This window comes from Halichoerus grypus, chromosome 6 (assembly GCF_964656455.1).
Source record: "Halichoerus grypus chromosome 6, mHalGry1.hap1.1, whole genome shotgun sequence".
Lineage (NCBI taxonomy): Eukaryota > Metazoa > Chordata > Mammalia > Carnivora > Phocidae > Halichoerus > Halichoerus grypus.
The window spans coordinates 17,892,290-17,914,010 of record NC_135717.1 but is presented as its reverse complement, the minus strand read 5'-3'; the positions used below and the strand labels follow the sequence as shown (position 1 = coordinate 17,914,010).

The 21,721-nt window shown below is 48.3% G+C and overlaps 1 protein-coding gene across 12 annotated transcripts in view; it reads right to left on the bottom strand.

The window, feature by feature from the left end:
- The window catches only part of GSG1L (GSG1 like), a 230,726-nt gene that overhangs the window by 144,050 nt on the left and 64,955 nt on the right, over positions 1-21,721 (bottom strand). For 11 of the 12 annotated variants that reach the window (XR_013448788.1, XR_004908983.2, XM_078074665.1 and 8 more), the window contains exon 2: positions 15,641-15,688. The exons of the other annotated variant lie outside the window; for it this stretch is intronic. Coding sequence is in view for 9 of the 11 variants with exons in the window: in XM_078074665.1 (XP_077930791.1) it covers positions 15,641-15,688 (48 nt within the window). In the remaining 2 variants the exon portion in view is untranslated. The remainder of the gene's footprint in view (positions 1-15,640; positions 15,689-21,721) is intronic. 12 annotated transcript variants of the gene reach the window in all.

Here is a 21,721-nt window from a genome sequence, read left to right as displayed (position 1 = left end):
AAAAGCACAGACAACAAAAGGAAAAAAATTGGATTTCCTCAAAATTAAAATATTTTGGACACCATCAACAGAATGAAAAGGCAACCCATGAAATGGGAGAAAACACTTGTATATTATAGATCTGATAAAGAATGATATCCAGAATATGTAAGGAACTCCAACAACTCAACAAGAGAAAAACAAACAACTCAATTCCAAAATGGGCAAAGGACTTGAATAGACATTGCTCCAAGGAAGATATACGAGTGGCCAAAAAGCACATGAAAAGATGCTCCATGTCACCAGTCCTTAGGGACATGCCAATCAAAACTTCAGTGAGACACCCTGACCCATGCATGAGGATGGCGATTATCAAAACAGAAAATAACAAATCTTGGTGAAGATGTAGAGAAATTGGAGCCCTTATGCATCATAAATGTAAAATGGTGCAGTTGCTATGGACGGTGTGGTGGGTCCACAAACAATTAAACATCCAGTCATCCTGTGACGCAGCAATTCCACTTCTGGGTATCCAACTAGCAGAGCAGAGAGCAGGGACTTGAATCGATATTTGTACACCCATGTTCACAGCAGCATTATTCACCATAGCCAAAGGGTAGAAGCAACCCAAATGTCCATCCACAAGTGGGTAAACAAAATGTGGTGTGTATATACCAGACCACACTAAGACATTTTGTTTGCAACACCCTGCTGCAACATGAATGAACCTCAAAGACACTGTGCCAAGTGAAATAAGACAGACACAAACGAACAAATATGGCATGATCCCACTTATGGGAGGTACCTGGAGTAGCCAAATTCTTAAAGACAGAAATCAGAATGGTGGTTTCCAGGGGCTAGGGGGATGAGGGAGTGGGGAGTTAGTATTTAATGGGTGCAGAGTTTCAGTTTGGGAAGATGAGAAAGCTCTCCGGAGGTGGAAGGTGGTGATGGAGGCACAACAATGTGAATGTACTTACGCCACTGAACTATACGCTTACAAAAATGGTTAAAATGGTAAATTTTTAGGTTATGTATATTTTACCACAATAAAAAAAATAAGAACTTCTGTTCACCAAAAGACATCTGTGAAAAGGTAAGCCACAGAGAAAAGGAATTTGAAATACCTGTAAGCAACCAAAGATTAAAATATCTTTTTAAAAAATGTTAAAATGTCTATAAATCAATAAGAAAAAGACAATCTAATAGAAACACAAGCAGGAGATGCAAACAGGCACCTCGAGAGAAAACCGCATAGCCACAAACATGAGAAGATACTCAACCTCATCAGTAATCAGAGAAGTGCAAAGTGAAATGCACAGTGAGATACCACTTCTCATCCATCAGGTGGGAAATATGTTAATATCTAATAAAGCTAAGTATTGTCAAGGACAGAGTGATGGGGATTCTCATTCCCCATTAGCGGGCGTGTAAACTGGTACCCTGACTTCGGAAATTGGGATGGCTTTGCTTAGTAAAACTGCAGCGTCGCTGGAACAATCCCAAATGGAGGTCAACACCAGAGCGGTGATTCTCACACGGGGGTGGCTGGTCGGAGGGCTTGTCACACAGAGATTGCTGGCCCCGGACCCAGAGTTTCTTGTTCGGGAGTTCTGTGGTGGGGGCCGAGGATTTACATTTCTAACAACCTCCTGGGCACTGACGCTGCCCGTCTGGGGCCCACACTTGAAGAACTAACAATAGTGTTCATAATAAAAACAGAAAGTGACCCACATATCCATTAAGAGTAGAATGAACACACAGAAGAAGGGAGAGTCCTAGAATGGAATATTACATAGCAATGAAGATGCACCGACGATAGCTATGATTGCTATAGACTGAATGTTTGTGTCTCCTCAAACGCATCTGTTGGCATCCTAACTCCAGGTGTGTTGGTATTTGGAGGTTGGGCATTTGGGAGGTGAATAGGTCATGAGGGCGGAGCCCTCGTGAATGGGATTAATGGCCTTATAATCCCCCACTGAGGTCCCTGGCCCCTTCCATCATGTGAGAACACAGATGTCTATGAACCAGAGGCCATATAGTCTCTCTCACAACCGTTTAATTCTGCCATTGCAGCACGAAAGCTACACCTACATAAAGAATAGGCGTGGCTGCGTTTTCAATAAAACTTTATTTACAACAACAGGCGGTGGGCCATGCTTTGCCAACCCCTGCCCGGCAGTGAGTACTCTCCTCTGGGATTGGGAGTTGTCAGTGCTCAGGAAGGGACACGGGGCGGGGAGCGGTGATCTCTTTCTCGACCCCAGTGGTAATAAAGTTTTTGCTTTACAACAGACTATATATATGAGCTATATATTTGTATTTTATGTATTTATGTACAACAGACTATATATTTAAGCTATATATTTGTATTTTATGTATTTTTTAATTGTTACTACATTTCTCAATATTAAAAAGCTTCAATAAATAAATAAAAGAGAAACAAAATGTAGTATCTCCATACAATGAAATATTATTTGGCAGTAAAGAGAAATAAAGTACGACACATGCCACGATGTGGATGTACCTTGAATACACGATGCTCAGTGAGAGAAGCCAGACCCCAAAAGTCTGCCTATTACATGATTCCACTCATATGTGTCCAGAATTGGCAAATCTACAGGGACAGAAAGCAGATCGCTGGTTGTCGAGGTCTGTGGGGTCTGGAGGATTGAGGGGTGAAGGTTAAGGAAACAGGGTTTCTCTTCAGAGTGAAGGAAATGTTCTAAAATTGATAGTGGCCATGGTTGCACAAGCCTGAATATACTAAAGACCACTGACCTGTACATATTAAGGAGGCAAATTGCACGGTAAGTAATTATATTTCAATAAAGCTGTTACCAAAAAACAAAAAAACAAAACACAAACACACAAAAAAACACAACAACCCAAAATGTCTGAATTAATGAATAAAATCAACAGCCCCTGGCCTCGCCACCAGAGATGGGCCAGACGCGGGACATGAGCGATGAGACCAACCAGACACCAGCTTTGGAAAGCCACCTGTGTTCCCTCTTGCCTGCAGGAGCAGCCCATCACTGCCCCCCACATTTCTCTGCCTCTGGCAAAATGCGTGCTGAACATCAGAAGCCTAAGAGCAAGCAAGGGCCAGGGCATCGCTGTGGGATGCCCTGGCCTCAGGCAGGCAAAAGGCGGCATATTTGGGGGGTTCTGTGTTACATCCCAGGCCTTCGCAGAGCCTCCAGGGAGGCCGGCAGATGGTTGCAAATGAGAGGCCGCAGAAGCCAGCAGATGGGATGCGTGAGGAGCAGAGGGTGCCGGGAACAGGAGCAGCCGTGGGTCCCCTCAGCTGCTACCTCCCTCTGTTCCTCGCAGTCCCTGACAGCTGTGAGCCAATGGGGCCGCCTGGCTGGCTCAGAAGCCACGGCAAAGCCAACCAAGGAACTTTCTGGGCCTGGGGAGCAGAAGAGGAGTCAGGAGGCACCAGGCAGAGCGGAAAGATCTGTGAGGTGTGGGACTGATGGATGCATCACTTTGCTGTGTGACCTCAGGCACGTGGCTCATCTTCTCTGTTTCCTTGGGTGTAAACCAGAAATCATAGCACCTACTCCAAAGGGCCGTCGAAAGAATTAATAAAATATAATAATTAATTTAAAAATTAATAAAATATAATAAAAAAATAAAACAAACAAGGGGTGTGGAAGTATCTAGCAATGACTGGAATTCTGTGCATTATTCATTAAGTTAGTCAAGTAGAAATCAATGCAAACTGAGTTACTTTCCAAGTGAGCTTTCTTGCTGGCTGGGCCAATCCCAGGAGATGGGGAGAATACAACGGAATGTTCAAGCTGGCTTTGACTGAGCAAGACCCTGCATCAATCCCTCACATGGATTATTCCATTCTCCATTCTCAGAAGAATCGCACAAAGCAGATGCTACTATCCCCATTTTAGAGATGAAGAAAGCGAGCCACAAAGAGGATGAGCAGCATGCCCGCCGTCCACAGCCAGTAAAAGCCGAGTCAGGATCTGAATCCAGAGCCTGCGCACTACATTAACACTGCGCTCAGAAACTCTGCATTTAAATCCCAGCTCTGCCACTGGCTGGACCAAAAGCAGGTTTCTTAAGCTGTCGGAGCCTCAGCTCCCCGTCCCAAAAGTGGGGGTGATCGTAATAATACCTACTCTGCGGGCTGTTGAAAGGATTAAATGGTACGACATGCCTGGAAGGGACTGGTATGCAGCAAGTGCTCCATGCGTGCTCACTGCATTGCCAGGGCTGGCCTGGGGGAAGCTGCCCCAGAGTGGGGACCCCATTTCTTAGAGTACGCAGTAGGCATGCTCACTATGTTCAGTCCACGGCAGCCACAGAGAGTTTTTTCTTGGGGTCTCAGTTTCCTCATCTGCAAAATGGAGCAGGTGAGATCAGCTCTCTGCGCCCTTCCAACCCAGACGGTGTGTGCGTGAGGGCTGGACTCCTTTTCTGGAACTGGAGATGTAACAAGAGGGAAGCAGAGGAAGGTGCATGCAGCATGAGCCCCTGGAGAATCACAAGTGACATCCCACGTGGTGTGGCGGCCCCTTCTTCCTCCCCAGCCCTGTCTGGCCAACATGTAACTTGTCCTTCCCTCTCACTAGACCTCAGTCCTTCCCAGTCGTGACTCGCTTTAGGATTCTTTTCTATTTTAGTAGCTCATTTTGAGGCAGTAAGTGGAACGGTGAAGCACAAGGACCCCGTGGCCCGCTGGCCCGGGTTCCCACCCTGCTCTGCCATCACGACCCATGTGGTCTTGCGTAAGATGACTTAATCTCTCTGGGCCTCAGTTTCCCCACTCATGACTTGCTGTGCCGGCAGCACAAACCTCAGCAAGTTGTTGGGGGATCTGCTGGGCCTGGCATGTTGGCAAAACGGAAAAAAAAATGGGAGGTATTATTTATTCTGAAGCATCTTGGAAAGAATAAAGCGGCACACTAAAACCATGAGTTGATAGATATCATTACTCAGGACGAGGCTTAAAAAATCAGACTTTCTAAATGAATCGATGTAAAGAGAAACAGTAAGTGATTATATGGGGTGGGGGGCAGTACACAGCCCAAACTGGGAAAGTAGTGCAAAATGAAAATGCAGGACCCCTTGTTAAAAAAAAGTATTGGGGCTCCTGGGTGGCTCAGTCGATTAAGCGTCCAACTCTTGATCTCAGCTTGGGTGTTGATCTCAGAGTTGTGGGTTCAGACCCCATGTTGGGCTCCATGCTGGGTGTGGAGCCTACTTAAAAAAAAATTATTAAGAATTTCAAGATAGTGACACTAGAGCAAATGTGAGTCCCTTCTGTGCATGGGACCTTACGTGATTGTATAGGTCACATGCCCATGATGCTGGCCACGGTTCTGTATCTTGACAGGGGTCTGGGTTACATGCATGCGTGTTTTTCCTGAAACTCAGTGAATTGTACATTTAAAACTTGTACAATTCACTGTTCCTAAATTATAGCAATGAAATTATATTGATTAAGACAAGGAAACACAACAAAACAGGGTCACAAATTCCCAGCTTATACCAGGCAGTGTGGTGCAACAATGAGATGCAGGTATAGATGGTATGTTGAATGTTGTCTTCTTTTAACCCTGTCTATGTATCCCCGGCCCACACATACAGTTGTACAGGATGTGCACTGCCCAACCTTATGCCATTCACATAGATCGCAGTATGAATCATGACCCCCGGAGTTGCACAGTGAGTAACCTGCCCAACTGAAAGTGGAGAACCCGATTTGTAGCTCTATGTCCAACTTCATTTGAAGGAATCATCGTGTGGCTAACGTTTAAGCTCTTTGTGAAAGCAAGACCTGGGCCAAACAGAAGGGCCTCATTGTAAATTCCATTCTGGGGACGGGTCCAGGAAGAACCAGCCCATGGGAAGACTTTTCTGGGTTATGGAAAGGAGCCAGCATCCTTCAAATTCCACAGGGCCTGTGCAGCTCAGCAAGCCCTATCCCCGCCCCCACCCACTGCTGAAACCCCTGCTCAGACAGGCAAAGGGCTGGATTGAAGTGTCCGAGCTAATTTCTCACACCAAAGTATGATAAGACCACAGAGTCATTTAGAAATTTAAATTACCACTGTTTACACTTAAGTGAGTCTTCTCACCATGGAGAAACTGTTTCCAATTATGAAACATGAAAGCTGGTCACCGTTTGGGGTTAATATGACACTCTCTCAGAGAGTGAGCAGGCGAGACTACCCAGACATCTAATTACCTGGAAAGATAATCTTGAATAATTGGAATTAGAGCAACTAAAGCAATTACTAGATGTTGTGATCTCCAGGAGCAGTCCTCCACCAGGCTTCGGGATCTAAACACCTTTAATAAGAGCACGTAATTAGAGAAATCCAGAATTTCAGAACAGAAAGTGACAGAACTAGCAGTTCAGAATGAGGGAGGTGACAGGGACTTGTGCATTGCTGGAGAAAATGATGCTGCAGGGTTGTGGGAGGGATGGGTGGGAGGAGAAAGGACGGGGTGCTGCTGAAAGACCTCAGAAGCCTGGAGAGTGAGCCTGAGTTTTACCTAAACCTGCTGTGTGACCTTGAGCAAGGCACTTAACCTCTCTGGGCCCTACCTTCCTTCTACTCTTCAGTCATTCAGTAAATGACTATTGTGCATCTGCCACGTGGACTCTTTTGCACATGCCATTCATCCTACCCGGAATGACAGCCCCTGGGCCCCTTATGCACTAGAAGGAATGCCATTCATCCTTCAGGACCCTCCCCGCATGGCATCCCTCCGCACAGCCTGCCCAGACTCTCATCAGCCCCTTCGGCAGCCCTCTGGCCACCCATCTGGGCCCCAGGTCCACAGATGTGACTGTCCTCCTCATCTGTCCCCTACTAGAAGACTCCTCAAGAGCAGGAGCCGGGGGTGATTCCCCTCAGTGTCCCGGCTCCTGGCACATGGCCTGACACCGAGGAAGGCCACCCACTGGCCTGAGGCAAGGTGGACAAAGTCACCCCCGCCCATCCCTGAAAGCAAGGCTGCAGTCCGCCCTGCCTCCAGGAATTAAATGACACCGAGCGAGGCGGCCTGTGTTGAGAGCTTATTGAGAGTGGCCAGGAAATGTTCTCTTTCTATAGGATTCCAGAGCCCTGCTGCCTCCACAAATGGACCAGGGCCATTCAGATGATTGATGAGTCCCACCCTCGGCCAAAGGGCCGCAAGAATTATCTCGATGTTGTCTGGGAGTGGCAGGTGGGAGGGAACAATGGAGGGGTCAACCACTGGGGCTGGTCTCCTGCCTCTTTGTGTCCTGAAGTCTCCGGCTCACGGGATGAAAGAATCAGACCTCTCGCTGTGTCTGGCCCCGGGGCCACAGGTATGTTCCCGGTAACTTGGAAACATGGGGCAGAAGTAACTGAAGCAGTCTGGGGCCAAGGGAGGACTCTGCAGAGGCAGGACCTTTGGGCCGGCTCACGAGGGTTGACCGAGAGTTCCCCAGGCAGACAGAGTGAAAAGATGGCCCAGGACTCACACACGGGCACAGGATGCGCCGGCCACCCTGCGTGCTGGGGCTGCGACCAGCAGGCTGACCTGTGTGGAGCTCCAGTGTCAGATCCCCCTGGCAGCTGGGAAAGCTGGTTGTCCTTTCCCTTCCCCTGCCGGCCTGTTCTGATCTATGCACGCTCAGGTCTAGGACATAAATCAATAAAATGCACTAAATAAATTAAGTGAGCAGCAGAATTGTAAATCGATTTCAGGCGCAGAACAGAGAGGTTGAGGGAACCAACAAGAGCCTATTATGGAAACTGAAGTGAGAAATGACTCAGGCAAGACTCAGGACTGTGGCCGCGGAGCCACCACATTGTTACACATCCCCGAAATATTAAACAAATGAAACCTACAAGCTTTGGAGATTGTTTCACAAAAAGCTGCCAGCTGGTGGCTGCCAGAAATCCCAGCTGGGAAACAGGAGCGGGGAGCAGGGGTGACTAACGCAGCTCAGCCCAGGGGCGTCGGAGGAGACCACAGCCTCCCAGAGTCAGACTCCAGGTTTCCAAACCCAAATGGGCCACCGAGGGTCTATAACGTGGCCCCTGCTCCTTCCTTCCTTCCTTCCTCCCTCCTTTCTTTCCTTCCTTCCTTCCTGCCTTCCTCCCTTCCTTCCTTCCTTCCATCCATCAACTAACCTTTACTAAATTCTTGCTGTGTGCCAACCCCATCTGTCTGGGGCACGGGAGCCACTGAAAGGACAAGACCCAGTGTCTGTCCTCGGGGAGTGTCCAGTCTGATGGAGAAGATGATCTCAATGCAGAGTGATGGGTCCTAATACGACCAGTCACCATGGGTATCTCTGGGTTCGGGGTGGCTTTTCAGAAGAGGTCGGGTGGCTCGGTTGGTTGAGTATCTTGATTTCAGCTCAGGTCGTGATCTCAGGGTCGTGAGATCGAGCCCCGCATTGGGCATGCAGCCTACTTAGGATTCTCTCTCCCTCTCCCTCTGCTCCTCCCTCCTTGCTCTCTCTTGTGCACTCTATCTCAAAAAAAAAAAAAAAAAAAAAAAAGATTTAAAATTAAAATTATAAAAAAGAGGTTATGTTTAAGCTGGGTTTTAAAAGATAAATAGAAGTTTTCCAAGGCACACAAGAGGTGGTAAAAGCAGGTAGACAGAGGAAACAACATATGCAAAGGCACAGAGGCATGAAAGATGATGGGGAGCTTGAGGGAAGTATATTCGAGTGGGAAGGCAGGGCTGGAGCCCAGGGTCCATGTCAGGGATGGTAGGAAGTGGAGTAAAAAAGGCAGACTAGCTCCAGACAGATCACAAAGGGCCATGATCACCATGTTAAAATATCCTGGCATATTTAAGTTTGGGAGCCAGGGAAGGGGTTCAAACAGAATCCTGATACAGTTGGAGTTTCACTTTAGAAGGATCATTTAGAATTCAGTGTGGGAAATTTCTGTTTTACTTTTTCTCGAAGAATCACATACAGACAGAAGAAGTGCATCTATCACAAGTATACGGCTTGATGAATTTTCATAAACTGAACACATCTGAGTAACTAGCACCCAAACCAAGAATTGGAACATCACCGGCGGCCTGTGCCCTCTGCACGTCCGTCCCCCTTTGGTCTTCGCGGGCGACCACTGTCCTGACTTCCCAAAGTGCAGCCTCATTTTGCCTGTTTTCCAGTTTTATGTAAATGGAATCATATAGTCTGTATTCTCTTGAATCTGGCCTTTTTTGCCCAAATCCGTGCTGCTGTGAGCAGCTGTAGACTGTTCACCCCCCTTGCTGAATCATATTCCACTATGTGTGCTGATGGGCACTGAGGAAGAGGAGACAGGTTATCGGTGCGGCTGATGACAGCTGTAAATCACGGGAGGCTCAATTAGCTTATTCATTTATTCGCTCATTCTTTTCTCATTCATTCACAGTGAGAGCCCCATGGACCCCGTGAGGGAAAGCTCCAAACTGGGGGGTTAGGAACTGGGGACATTCCCCACATCACACCTTGACAGGTGCCTTGGGACCAATCCTTCCCGGGGCATCCTGTTAATAATGTAAAGGGAGGAAAACCCAGACATCTTCATGGACTCTCTGCAGGAATCTCAGGTGGCAGGGATCTCAGGTCCCTCCTGCCTCTCCCAGTGCAGGGGTGGATTCTTTCTCCCTCTGCGGAGCCCTGCCACCATGCCTGCTAAGCATTTCCTTAGCTCTCTCCCACACCTGTAGGGCAGAGACTTCTTCCTCATTCATGTTTGCACCCCAAATGCCTAGCCCAGAGCCTGCCACGTAGTAGGTGCTCAGGAAACGTTTGTCAAAGTGAAAGGCATGTGTGAGAATGACTGGCATGCAGAGGGAGCTCGGTTGGTGTTCGGCAAGGGAACCCACCCAAACATTTAGGTCCCTCGTGGAGAAATAAATAGGTCACTTTGGGAAGACAATGACCAGGGGAGAGCTTGGGCAGCAAAGCAGTGAGGCTCACACACACACATGCACCTGGGAATCCAGCTGAGCCAATTCCAGCACAACCAGCTGCCAACCATGCTTGAAGCCTGTGGCCAGTGTATTTCTTGCCTCGTTGATGTTGGACGCAGCCACGTGACTTGCTTTAGCCAATGGGATGTTAGCAGACACATTGCGAGCAAAGGTCCAAAATGTGCTTGTGCAGTTAGCCACCTTGCATTTCTTTTTTTTTTTTAAGATTTTTTTTATTTATTTGAGAGAGGGAGAGAGAGCATGAGCGGGAGAAGGGGCAGAGGGAGAGGGAGAAGCAGACTCCCTGCTGAGTGGGGAGCCCAATGCAGGGCTTGAGCACAGGATCCCAAGATCATGACCCCAGCCGAAGTCAGATACTTAACCAACTGAGCCACCCAGGTGCCCTGCCACCTTGCGTTTCTGTCCCCTCTACCTGGCCCTCAGAATGAACACGCATGGAAGAGACGTGACTGAGCCCAGACTACATCCTGGAACCAAGACGACCTACAACCAAGTCAGCCCACAAACATGTGAGCGAAAAATAAATGCTGAATGCCCCTGAGCTCCGGGATGACTTGTTACCCAGCATTATGGTGGACGTTGCTGACCAGTACACCAGGTTCGAAGACTACCCAGTTGATCACAATTCTTTGGTGGGAGAATCTTATCTCAGTGAATAAGAGACTGAGATTTTGAGAGACAAGGGAAGAGGAAGACAAGAAAGCATGTGAAGCGTTTCCTCTGCATTTTCAATATCAAGTTCACAACATAGAGACACTGCTGTTTATCTGCATTTGCACATTTCATCTTCATAAATTGCTCAGGCATCTTTAATTCGCCCCCTCCTCTGCCTCCCACAGCCTTTGTTCAAGTCTTATTCCACTATTCTGCCAGTGTTCCTCCGGGGCTGGGCTGGATGCCTGAGGCCCAGAGGTAAATAAGAAACCACTGCTATCCTCAGAGGGGCCCAGCCCTGTGAAGGAGAAAGATGTGTGTACAAGTAACTATTACTCAACTCTGATACTGGAGGCCTGAAGTGCAGTGGGGGACAATCTGAGTGTCCAGCTATAGGACTGCTTACATAAATTGTCTCTACGTGATGGAATATTTTATAGTTGTTCCAAAAGATGAGGGTGGTTTTATGTATTGATATGAAAAGCAATTCATGATTTTATATATAAATATATATGTATATGTGTGTATCTATCTATCATCTATCTATCTATCTATCTATCTATCTATCTATCTATCATCTTCAAGGACTAATAAACCAAACCATTATTAGAGAATATCTAGTGGGCTCATAAGAGACTTCCATTTCTCATTTATGCATTTAAGGATCGTTACAATTTTTCTAACAAGAGTGTATACTGTTAAAATCCATGGTCATTTTTCAACCATTCAACAGGTGTTGTGGGGCACCTACACTACCAGGCTTTGCTCCCAGACACTGGGGACACAGTGAGCCTCACGGGGACAAAATCCCTGCCCTCGGCGAGCTGACCCTCTCTGTTCATCAGGTGAGCGCTGAATACACTGCAAGCAGGAATGAGTGGCATGCAGGGGTGGAGAAGACAGACTTGGCAGGAGGCAGGGCTGTGATAAGAGGATGCTCAAGGAAGGCTTCCCTGGGGGCGGGGACATTCGAACCGAAACCTGAATGATGAGGAGGGACCAGCCGTGCAGAGAGCTGAGAATAACAGTGTTCTAGAAGCAGAGAACGACAAGTGCAAAGGTCCTGAGGCACACACTCGTTTGGCTGACTCAAGGAACAGTCAGGATCTGGGGGAGCTGGAGTGTGGTGAGGGAGGGGAGATTACAGGAGATGAAACCCAGAAGTTCGGGGCCGGATCCCACAGACTTCACAGGCCATGGTGAGAATGTTTGCTTTTTCTCTGAGTAAGATAGAAGCCAAGGGGGGGCTTTAAACAGGGTTTCACATGAGATGACTTATGCTTTAAAAAGATCATTCCGGCACAAGTGAATCAGGGGGCAAGAATGGAAGGAGGTAAGCAGTTAAGAGATTGTGGCAGGAATCCAGATGAAAAATGGATGCGGTTTAGGCTAGTATAAAACAAAAAGATATTTCCCGTGTGAAACACAAAACTACAAGGGTCAGGCACAAAGGAAGAAAAATGTGTGCCATGGTAAAAATACCGATGCCAGACAAGTATTTTTCCAGGGGACAGGGTCGGGAGGCAAGGGGCGAGAGGGTGTTGGAGGAAATGGCAAAGAGGGGTACTGTTTTTGAAGGGTCTTGAAAGCATGACTGTGGCTTGCCAGGTGGAGGGAGGTCAAGGAAAGAAGGGGAGCACTAGTCTGAGAACGCCCTGAACTCGGCTCAGAGGTCTTGGTGAAGGAGGAAGGGGAAGAATCACACATCACACACGCTCACACACGCACACACACGCGCACACGCATCCACGCATCCGTGCACACACAGGTGTGTGCGTGCATCCATGTGTCGGTGCGCGTGCACACACATCCATGCACACTTGCGCATGGACACACACTGCGCATCTCTGCCTATGCGCACACACCCCCATGCACAAACACACCCCCATGCATCGATGCACACGCACATACTCTGACCTGTACACACACTCTCACAGCAATACCCGCTCATACATACACACACTGACCCTCGACCACACACACACACACTCACTCACTCACTCACAGAGTCTTGGAAGGCCTAGCTTTTTAGCAGAAGAACCAGGCATTTAAGAGCCAAACCGCTCAGGTTCAAAACCCAGCGTCTTAACTGTATGACTCGGGCAAGCCAATTAACTCTCTATGCCTCAGTTTCCTCACCTGTAAAATGAGGATTAAAAGGAGCCAATGTGGGGGCGCCTGGGTGGCTCAGTCAGTTAGGGGTCTGCCTTCAGCTCAGCTCATGATCCCAGGGTGCTGGGATCGAGCCCGCAATGGGCTCCCTGCTCGGCGGCTAGTCTGCTTCTCCCTCTGTGATCTCTCTCACTTTCGCTCTCTCTCAAATAAATAAACAATATCTTTTAAATAAATTTACAAAAAACAAATAAAATGAGCCCATGTGTGTAAAGCTCTCAGAACAGTGCCCAGCACCCAGTAAGCACCGCATAAAGCTGGTTAGCGTGAGTGCCATGGTTATTACCATGTCAGGCAGACCAGAAGGTAAGTCACAGAGGGAGCGGGCACAGGGACAAGAATGCAGGAGAGGAGTGTGCTTTGGGAGAGAACACACCTGGGCTCAAACACCAGCCCCAGACTCCCAGTGTGGCCTCGAACCACACACTCCATCTCCGCGGCCCGGGGTCCTCGTCTGGGAGATGGACCGTCACGGTGAGAGGCGAGCACAGGGATGGACCCTTGAGCACCACATTCCTGCAGGCTTCTCCAGAGGGTCGGGTCGGGGGGCTGCGCAACAAACCCCGCCGATCCAAGGGACAGCTGAAGCGCTTGACAGGCAGCGAGTACGTGAACACCGTCCTGCCACCTGGCGGCAAAGCCAGCGCGCTCGGCCTCCTTATAAACATTTTCACATACACAGCCAGAAGATCCGTGGCGTGGCCGCCAAGCCCCGGAAGAAAAATCACGAGGCCAGTAAAACACAAAGACACAATCTCTCTGGGGCCCCCAGTCCTCATAAAAGAAGCAGGACTAAAGGTCAAATGTCTGCAGGAGGAGGACGAGCATCCCACGTGCCGCCATCCACGGACACACGCGTCCCCACGCCGCACACGCTCACACGTGCACACACATACACGCACAGGCTCAGCCGGGCACACAAGCACATGCACGCTCACACGGGCACACGCGTGTACATGCTCAGCCACGGGTGTGTGCCTGCACCTAGTCGCGGGAGCACCTGCTCGTGCATGCATACACTCCCGGAAGCCAGAGGGGGAACACAGGCGGCCCCGGGCCTCCAAGGTCTTGGGGCTTATGCGCTGAGCACTGGCAAGGGGCTGCCTCCAGGTTTGGACTTGTAAGACGCGGGACAGCGGAGGGGTCTGAAGCCTGGGCTCTGCCCCACATGAGAAGGGACACTTAGGTGGCTCCCTGTCTGTAAGGCTCAGATTCCTCATCTGGCAGTGGGCTGAGTTGTGGGGGGGCTTCTCAGTTAATGCCTGGGAACACAGCGCGGGCACATATTAGCACTAGGATTCCTAGCGCTTCCTGACCCCGGCTTAGAAGCTGAGGCCCCGATGCTCAGCTCAAAACTTCAGGGGTGGCCACCTGTAGGAGCCAAACGGGGCGCGGTTGCTGGGAAGCCAGGGAGGAAACTGAGGAGGCAGCCCCCCCTGCTGAAAGCCTGCTTGCTCAGCGGGAGGTGGCTGGGCCTTTTCCTGTGCCTGGGGGTCCCTGTCTCACGGGCTGCCACTTGGCCGGAGCTCACCAAGGGGACAGTGTCTGCGAGGCAGGAACATCACCAGCCTCCATGACACATGGCCCCCTCGCCCACACCCCCTCCGCCAACACCCAAGATGGGTCAGGGACCGAGGTCCGGTCTCTGACCTTCCAGACACTCACAGCAGGGAAGCCATGAGCCCGGCCCCACCAGCAGGGGGCGTGAGTGGCCACAAGCCCTGGACTTCAGCATTTCTCCTGAGCCAGGCACGCCGAGATCCCCCTTGTTGGGACAGTTTCTAGGACTGGACTTCTGCCTCAGTTTCCCTGCCCCGGCACCCAGAATCAGAGCCCTCTCCTAGTCTCCAGGCTGAAGACACCAGCACACCCGCTCTCTCCCGGCTGCCCTCCTGCTTGGTGGCAGGGGGTAGGCGGGTCGGGAGGCGGCCAGGGCCCTGTGTTCCTTTGGCAGCACGTCTTCCAGCATCTGCTCTCTTGCTCTCCCATAATACTAAAGCCCCCGACTTAGCTGAGCACACACAGTTGCCGGGACAACAACCTCATTTCCCAGCGTCCCTTGCAGCCGGGATCAAGTTCTGGCCAAGGAGACATGAGCAGGTGCTGTGGGCAACTTCTAGAAACCTTGGAGTTGACACGCAAGCTTTGCCCTTTCTCCTTTGCCCCCTCTAAGCTGCTGCCTGGAAGGCAGGTGTGACAGCTGGAGCACCAGCTGCCGTCTTAGACCATGAAGACAAAAGCACAGAGATGATGGAAAGGGGCAGCAAGGTTCTGGAGCAGAGCCACCCTGGACTGGCTGCTTTCAAACTTTTATAAAAGCAGTGCATATTTCTCCTCTGAAGCCAGCTATTTTAGACCACCATTCCTTACAGCTAAACCTAATCGCTGTGCTCACCCCACACGCGAGCTGGGCCAGCCCCTGACCATCCTATCTGAGCATCACTGGGGGTCAGAATCTCTGCTCTTGGGCCCCGTGCACCAGGGAGTGACAGACACAGGACATTTGGATTCCCGCCCCCTCCCCAAGGTCAAATCCTGCAGCTGGGATGCAGTGCCCCCAACACTGGTCTAACCTGACCCCAACTTCCGCACACCCGTCCTACCTCTCCCCAAATCCTGGTGCACACTGGAAGTATGAAAGCGTAATGACTCTCAGGACCGCCCCACTCGGGGGCAGGACAGGATGATCCTCCATCTGCCTCTCTCCCCTTCCCGACTGCTCAAGAAACTTGGAGCTTGGCAGGATTATGGCTTTCTGGGGAGCCATCGCCCAGGGACGCTGCTGGAGGAACCCTCACGGGGCTGAGGGAAGCCACCTGGGCAGGAAGTGTCTCTGAAGGGCACTGGGCTTGCACACCTGAGCGGGGGCCACACTTACCCTTCTCCGATGCCGGGGCCAGGTCAATGAAGCTGCGACATTTTTCACCTTCGAAAAGAAAAGAAGGGTTTTCAGAATGTGAAAGGAAATGAGAGCTTCAGGCTTTCGCCTCTCCCCTTCCCTGAGCCTCGTCACCGAGCAGGGAGTGGGGCCCCGAGCATCTCTAACCCTTATTCCCAGAAACTCAACGTCCCCGAGGAAATTGTGGACAGAGAATCTGCAAACTCAGCTAAACAGCACGAGGGATGTCACCTCTGCGCTCACCCCCTTTCCAACCCATCCAGCCAGGTGGCTCGCACCTGTCCAAGCCCCGGGCCCCTTCCCCAGCCCCCACCCCATCCAGACCCAGCAGGATGAGGGCAACCCCTCGCTGGGCTCCCCAGGCCTCCACACTGCCCCCGCCAGAGGGATGCTCTCAGGACACACGCTCTGATCGCATCACACACACACCAAGCATATACACTCCTGCTCAAACCCTCTGATGACCTTCCAAAGAATGAAGCCCAAGTTCCTTCACGGGGACCCCTGCACTCAGCCCCGACACTCCACCAGGAGGCCTCACGCATGCTGTACCCGTCGGGGACACGCTTCCCCTGTTACGAGCTCTCACGGCACCCTGACCCTCTCCGACGCCAGTCGCCTTACAATTCCACTTTTTGCATATGATTCTTGGATGGATGGCCCACAAGTTGTAAATGCCATGAGGGCATGCCCCGTATTCTCAGTGTGTTCCCAGCTCAGGAAATGGCAACTCCATCCCCCCGCGTGCTCAGGCCAAACACTTGGCGTCAACCTTGATTTCTCCCTTTGTCTCACACGTCCACATCTGATCTGTGGCTCTTGCTTGGTGGTATATCTAGAATCTGACCACTTCTCACCCCCTCCACGGCTCCAGCCACCATCTCCCACCTACATTATGGCGGTAGCCTCTGCCTGGGTCTCCCTGCTTCTGCCCTTCTCCACACAGTGGCCAGAGGATCCTGTTATAACCTATGAAGGATTATTATGTCCTTCTCTGTTCAGAACCCTCAGAGGGAGAACCCAAGTCCTCCCAGTGGCCGACAAGGCCATTACCTCCCTGACCTTATCTCCTATTAGCTTCCCCCTCACTCACTCGGCCCCAGCCATATTGGCCTCCTTGCTGATCCTTAAATTTGCCAGGTATACCCCTACCTCAGGGCCTTTGCACATCCTGCCACTTCTACCTGAAGCATTTTTCTTTCAGATAGCTGAATGGTTTGCCCTTCCTCTTTTTTATCACCTTCCTCAAATGTTACCTTCTCAGGGAGGCCTTTCCTGGCTAATCTATTTAATATTCCACAGGTCCCTCCCCTGACTGCCCATCTCTCTTCCTGCTGGACCCCTACTGCCTGAAACAGTGTCTGGTACATAGTGAATGCATAATACATATTTGTTGAAGAAGTATATCAATGAATAAACAAAAGGATGACTAGACAAACAGATGAGCAAATGAATGAATGAATGTCTTACACCCAAACTTTGGGTGTAAAATTTACAAAACTGCAACTTTTCAGTCTCTTCCAGGGCCTCCTTGACACTGGGCACTGGGCTGACCACCAAGGACACAGTGATGAGCAAGATGGCCCAGCCTCCAGGCCCCTGTGTCACAAAGGTAGCACACGAAGATCCTGAGAGAGGAAAAATGTTGCCTACAAATCCAGCTGAAGAACCAGAAGAGCTGACTATGCTGGGCCCACAGCCCACACAGCAACAATCAAATGGGTCAGGCAGATACTGCCCCCTTCAGATGGGGGACGAGCCCTGGAGTCTGCCACAGTCCCCGCCCCTCACTGCTGCTCTCCCTCCAGCCTCACGGAAGCCACCCAGATGGCCCCTGGGACACTAGATCAGATGACCTTTAGGGTCAGCTTGCAACCCTGGGTTTAAGGATTTTACTGCTAATCCCAGCAAGGATATAGACTTTGTGTCAAAATGGAACCAATGTGAGTTGGGGGGTGAAAAAGACCTGGAAGCTTCTAACATTCTCAATTCATGTGTCTGCTTGAAGCTTCCTAAGTTCTCTAAGAAGGTCCCTGGAAGCCCCTTTGGGATCCCGAACGTCCTTCCAGCCCCATATAAACGCAAAGCCAGACAAGGGGTGTGCTGGCCGATGAGGCTGAGAAGGAAGGCGGGGGCCAGATCACAAAGTGTCTTGAGTGCCAAGCTAAGGAGTGGACTCGTGACTTATTCACATCACCCCTCCTAAAGAATCACGAGGCCACAGGTGGCTGGTTGGGGCTCCTGTGGCTTCCTCCCCAGGCTCTATGCTGAGATGCAAGACCCTCAACTGCTTTTACAGATGAAGAAAATAAGGCTCAGGGCCACTGAGTGACTAACCAGGACCACGCAGCAAGTCAGAGCTACCAAGATTAGAACCCACTGAAAGAGATGTTTGCTGACAGCCAAGAACTGGAAAGGAGGATAAAAACGTAAGAATTGGTAGCGTGCTAGAATGGAGGGATTTGAATGAATTGTTTCGAACTTTCTTTAATGTTACTTTGTTTTCTCAAAATTTGGAGAGAGAAAACATTAATGGTCAAATTCAGACCAACACCCAGGGCCACGTTCAGACTTTGTGGGTCCTAGGCACTTTGGTCTGTTGGGATCCTTCCCAAATTAAAAAAAAATTAAATTAAAAGTTATATTTTACACTTGCATTGGCTAAAGACAAATATATTAACATTATATGTAAAAATTTTTCTTTGGGTGGCCCCTGGGTGGCTCAGTCATTAAGCGTCTGCCTTCGGCTCAGGTCATGATCCCAGGGTCCTGGGATCGAGCCCTTCATCGGGCTCCCTGCTCCGTGGGAAGCCTGCTTCTCCCTCTCCCACTCCCCCTGCTTGTGTTCCCTCTCTCGCTGTGTCTCACTCTGTCAAATAAATAAACAAAATCTTTAAAAAAAAATTAAAAAAATAGAATTTTTCTTTGCCTAAAGGTTTAGCTTTTTCTTCTGATTTTAAAAGAAACTAAAACTTCTGCTGGGGTCCATGAGAGCATTGTGGGCCCTTGGCTCCATGACCCCAGATGGGAGGGAGAAGGGGGCCCTACAGCTCTGGGTCTCCCAGCTCCACATCAATGTCTTCCCACCACCACTGGGCTCCTGATAATATGTAAAACTGATGTGCTAAGCATTTTGCCTTCTCTTCTTTAACGGTTTTACTGAGCTATGATTCACATGCCATATAATTCACCAATGTAAAGTATACAATTTAAAGATGTTTAGTGTATTCTTAGTATAGTCACAAGATTGTGTGACCATCACCACAATCAATTTTAGAACACGTTCATTACCCCCAAAAAGAAACGCCATACCTATTACAAGTCAGTCCCATTTCTCCCAATCCTCCCGGCACTGGGCGACCACTGATCTATTTTCCTTCTCTACAGATTTGCCTATTCTGGACATTTCACATAAGTGGAATTATACAATAGGTGGCCTTTTGTGTCTGGCTTCTTTCACTGAGCATGATGTTTTCACATGAATCAGTGATTTGTTCCTTTTTTTAAGACTGAATAATATTCCATCATATGGATACATCCCATTGTGTTTATCTTCATTGGTTAATGGACTTGGGGTTTGTTTCCACTTTTTGACCATTGATGAACAAGATTCATGTACAAGATTCTGTGGGGACAAATTTTCATTTCTCTTAAGTATATACCTAGGAGTGGAAATGCTAGGTCACGTGGAAACTCTATATTTAGCCTTTTGGGGAACTACTAGACTATTTTCCAAAGTAGGTGCAGCATTTTACATTCCCACTAGCAATGTGTAAGGGTTCCAATTTCTCCACATCTTTGTCAACACTTGTTGACAAACACTTGTATCTTTTTTTATATTATAGGCATCCTTCCAGGTGGGAAGTGGTATCTCATTGTGGCTTTGATTTGCATGGCTCTAATTACTAGTGATGTGAAGCATCTTTCCATGTGCTTCTTCACCATTTGCATGTCATCTTTGGAGAAATGTCTATTCAGATCCTTTGCTCATTTTTAATTGGATTATTTTATCATTTTATTATTGAGTTCTAAGAGTTCTTTTTATATTCTGCATACATACACCTTATCAGATATCCAACTTGCAAGAATTTTGTCCCATTCTGTGAATAGTCTTTCCACTTTCTTGATGGTGTCCTTTGAAGTGCGAGAGTTTTAAATTTTGATGAAGAAGCCAAATTTATCTATTTCTCTTTTGTTGCTCATGTTTCTGTGTCAGATCTCAGAAGACTTTGCCTGACACAACATCATGAAGATTTCTTCTTTCTTCTAAGAGTTTTATCATTTTAACTCATACCTTTGGGTCTGTTATCTATTTGATGTTGACTTATGTATATGGTGTACAAAAGGTGTCCAACTCCATTCTTTTGCCTGTGGATATCCAGTAGTCCCAGCCCCATTTGTTGAAAGACTGTTCTTTCCCCCATTGAATTGTCTTGGCACCCTTGTCAAAAGTTAATTGACTATAAATGGGAGGGTTTATCTTGTTCTCTCAATTCTATTCCATTGATCTATATATCTATCCTTATACCGGTACCACACTGTTTTTGATTACTGTAGCCTTATAGTAAGTTTTGAAATTGAGTAAGTCCTCCAACTTTGCTTTTCATTTATAAGATGATTTTGGCTATTCTGGGTCCCTTGCATTTCCATATATGAATTTTATTTTTTAAGACTTACTTATTTATTTTGGGGGGGAGGGACAGAGGGAGAGAAAGAGAGAGAATCTCCAGCAGACTCCCTGCTGAACACAGAGCCTGATGTGGGGTTCGGTCCCATGACCCTGAGATCATGACCTGAGCAGAAATCAAAAGTCAGACACTTAACCGACTGAGCCATCCAGGCACCCCTCTATATGGATTTTAAAATCAACTTGTCATTTTCTGGGGGAAAAAAGCCAGTTGGATTTTTCTTTTAAGATTTTTATTTTTAAGTAATCTCTATACCCATCATGGGGCTTGAACTTACAACCCAGAGATCAAGAATTGCATTCTCTACTGACTGAGCCAGCCAGGCACCCTGCCAGTTAGAATTTTAATAGGGACTGCACTGAATCTGTAGATCAATTCGGGGAATACTGCCACCTTAATAATATTATGTTTTCCAATCCATGAACATGGGATGTCTTTCCATTTATTTAGATCCTCTTTAACTTCTTCCAGTAATGTTCTGTAATTTATGGAATATAAGTTTTGCACTTCTTTTGTTAGATTTATTCCTAAGAATTTTATTCTTTCTGATGCTATTGTATATGGAATTGTTTTATTAATTCCATTTTCAGACTGTTCACTGCTAGGGTATAAAAATATGATTAATTTTTATATATTGACCTTGTACCCTGCAATCTTGCTGAATTCGCTTATAAGTTCTAATAGTTTTCAGTGGATTCTGAGGATTTGCTATATTCAAGATCATGCCATCATAGAGATAGTTTTACTTCTTCCTTCCCAATCTTGATATCTTTTATTTCTTTTTCTTGCCTAATTGCTCTGGTTAAAATCTCCAGCATGATGTTGAATAAAAGTGGCAAGAGCAAATGTCCTTGTCTTGTTCCTGATCTTAGGGAGAAAGCATTTATTCTTATATCATTAAGTATGATGTTTGCTGTAGGCTTTTCATAGATAATCTTTATCAGGTTGAGGACATTCCTCCTATTCCTAGTTTGTTGAGTGGTTTTATTGTAAAAGTGTGTTTGCCTTCTATTTAATCCCATAATAACCTGCAATGATGTAGCTCTGAGAATCCCTATTTAGAGACAAGCAAACCGAGGCTCTGAGCTTCCAGTGACTTGCCCAAGATCACACAGCCAGTAATAATGGAGCAGGACTCAGTCCAGATCTGTAGACTCCAAACTCCATGCCTTAAAATTTTTCTAGCTATCTATTCCAATTTGCTATGTCAAAACTTCCTACTGCAGCCAGCCATTCCCACTGGGTAGAGCTGAAAGGAATCCCCTGAGAACAGAGAACAGAGAATCCCCGTGCAGACAGTGAAAATCCACCAGGGGCCAAATAAAATGGCTCTCACACTTCTATTTCTGCTACATCGACAAGACTGAATGGA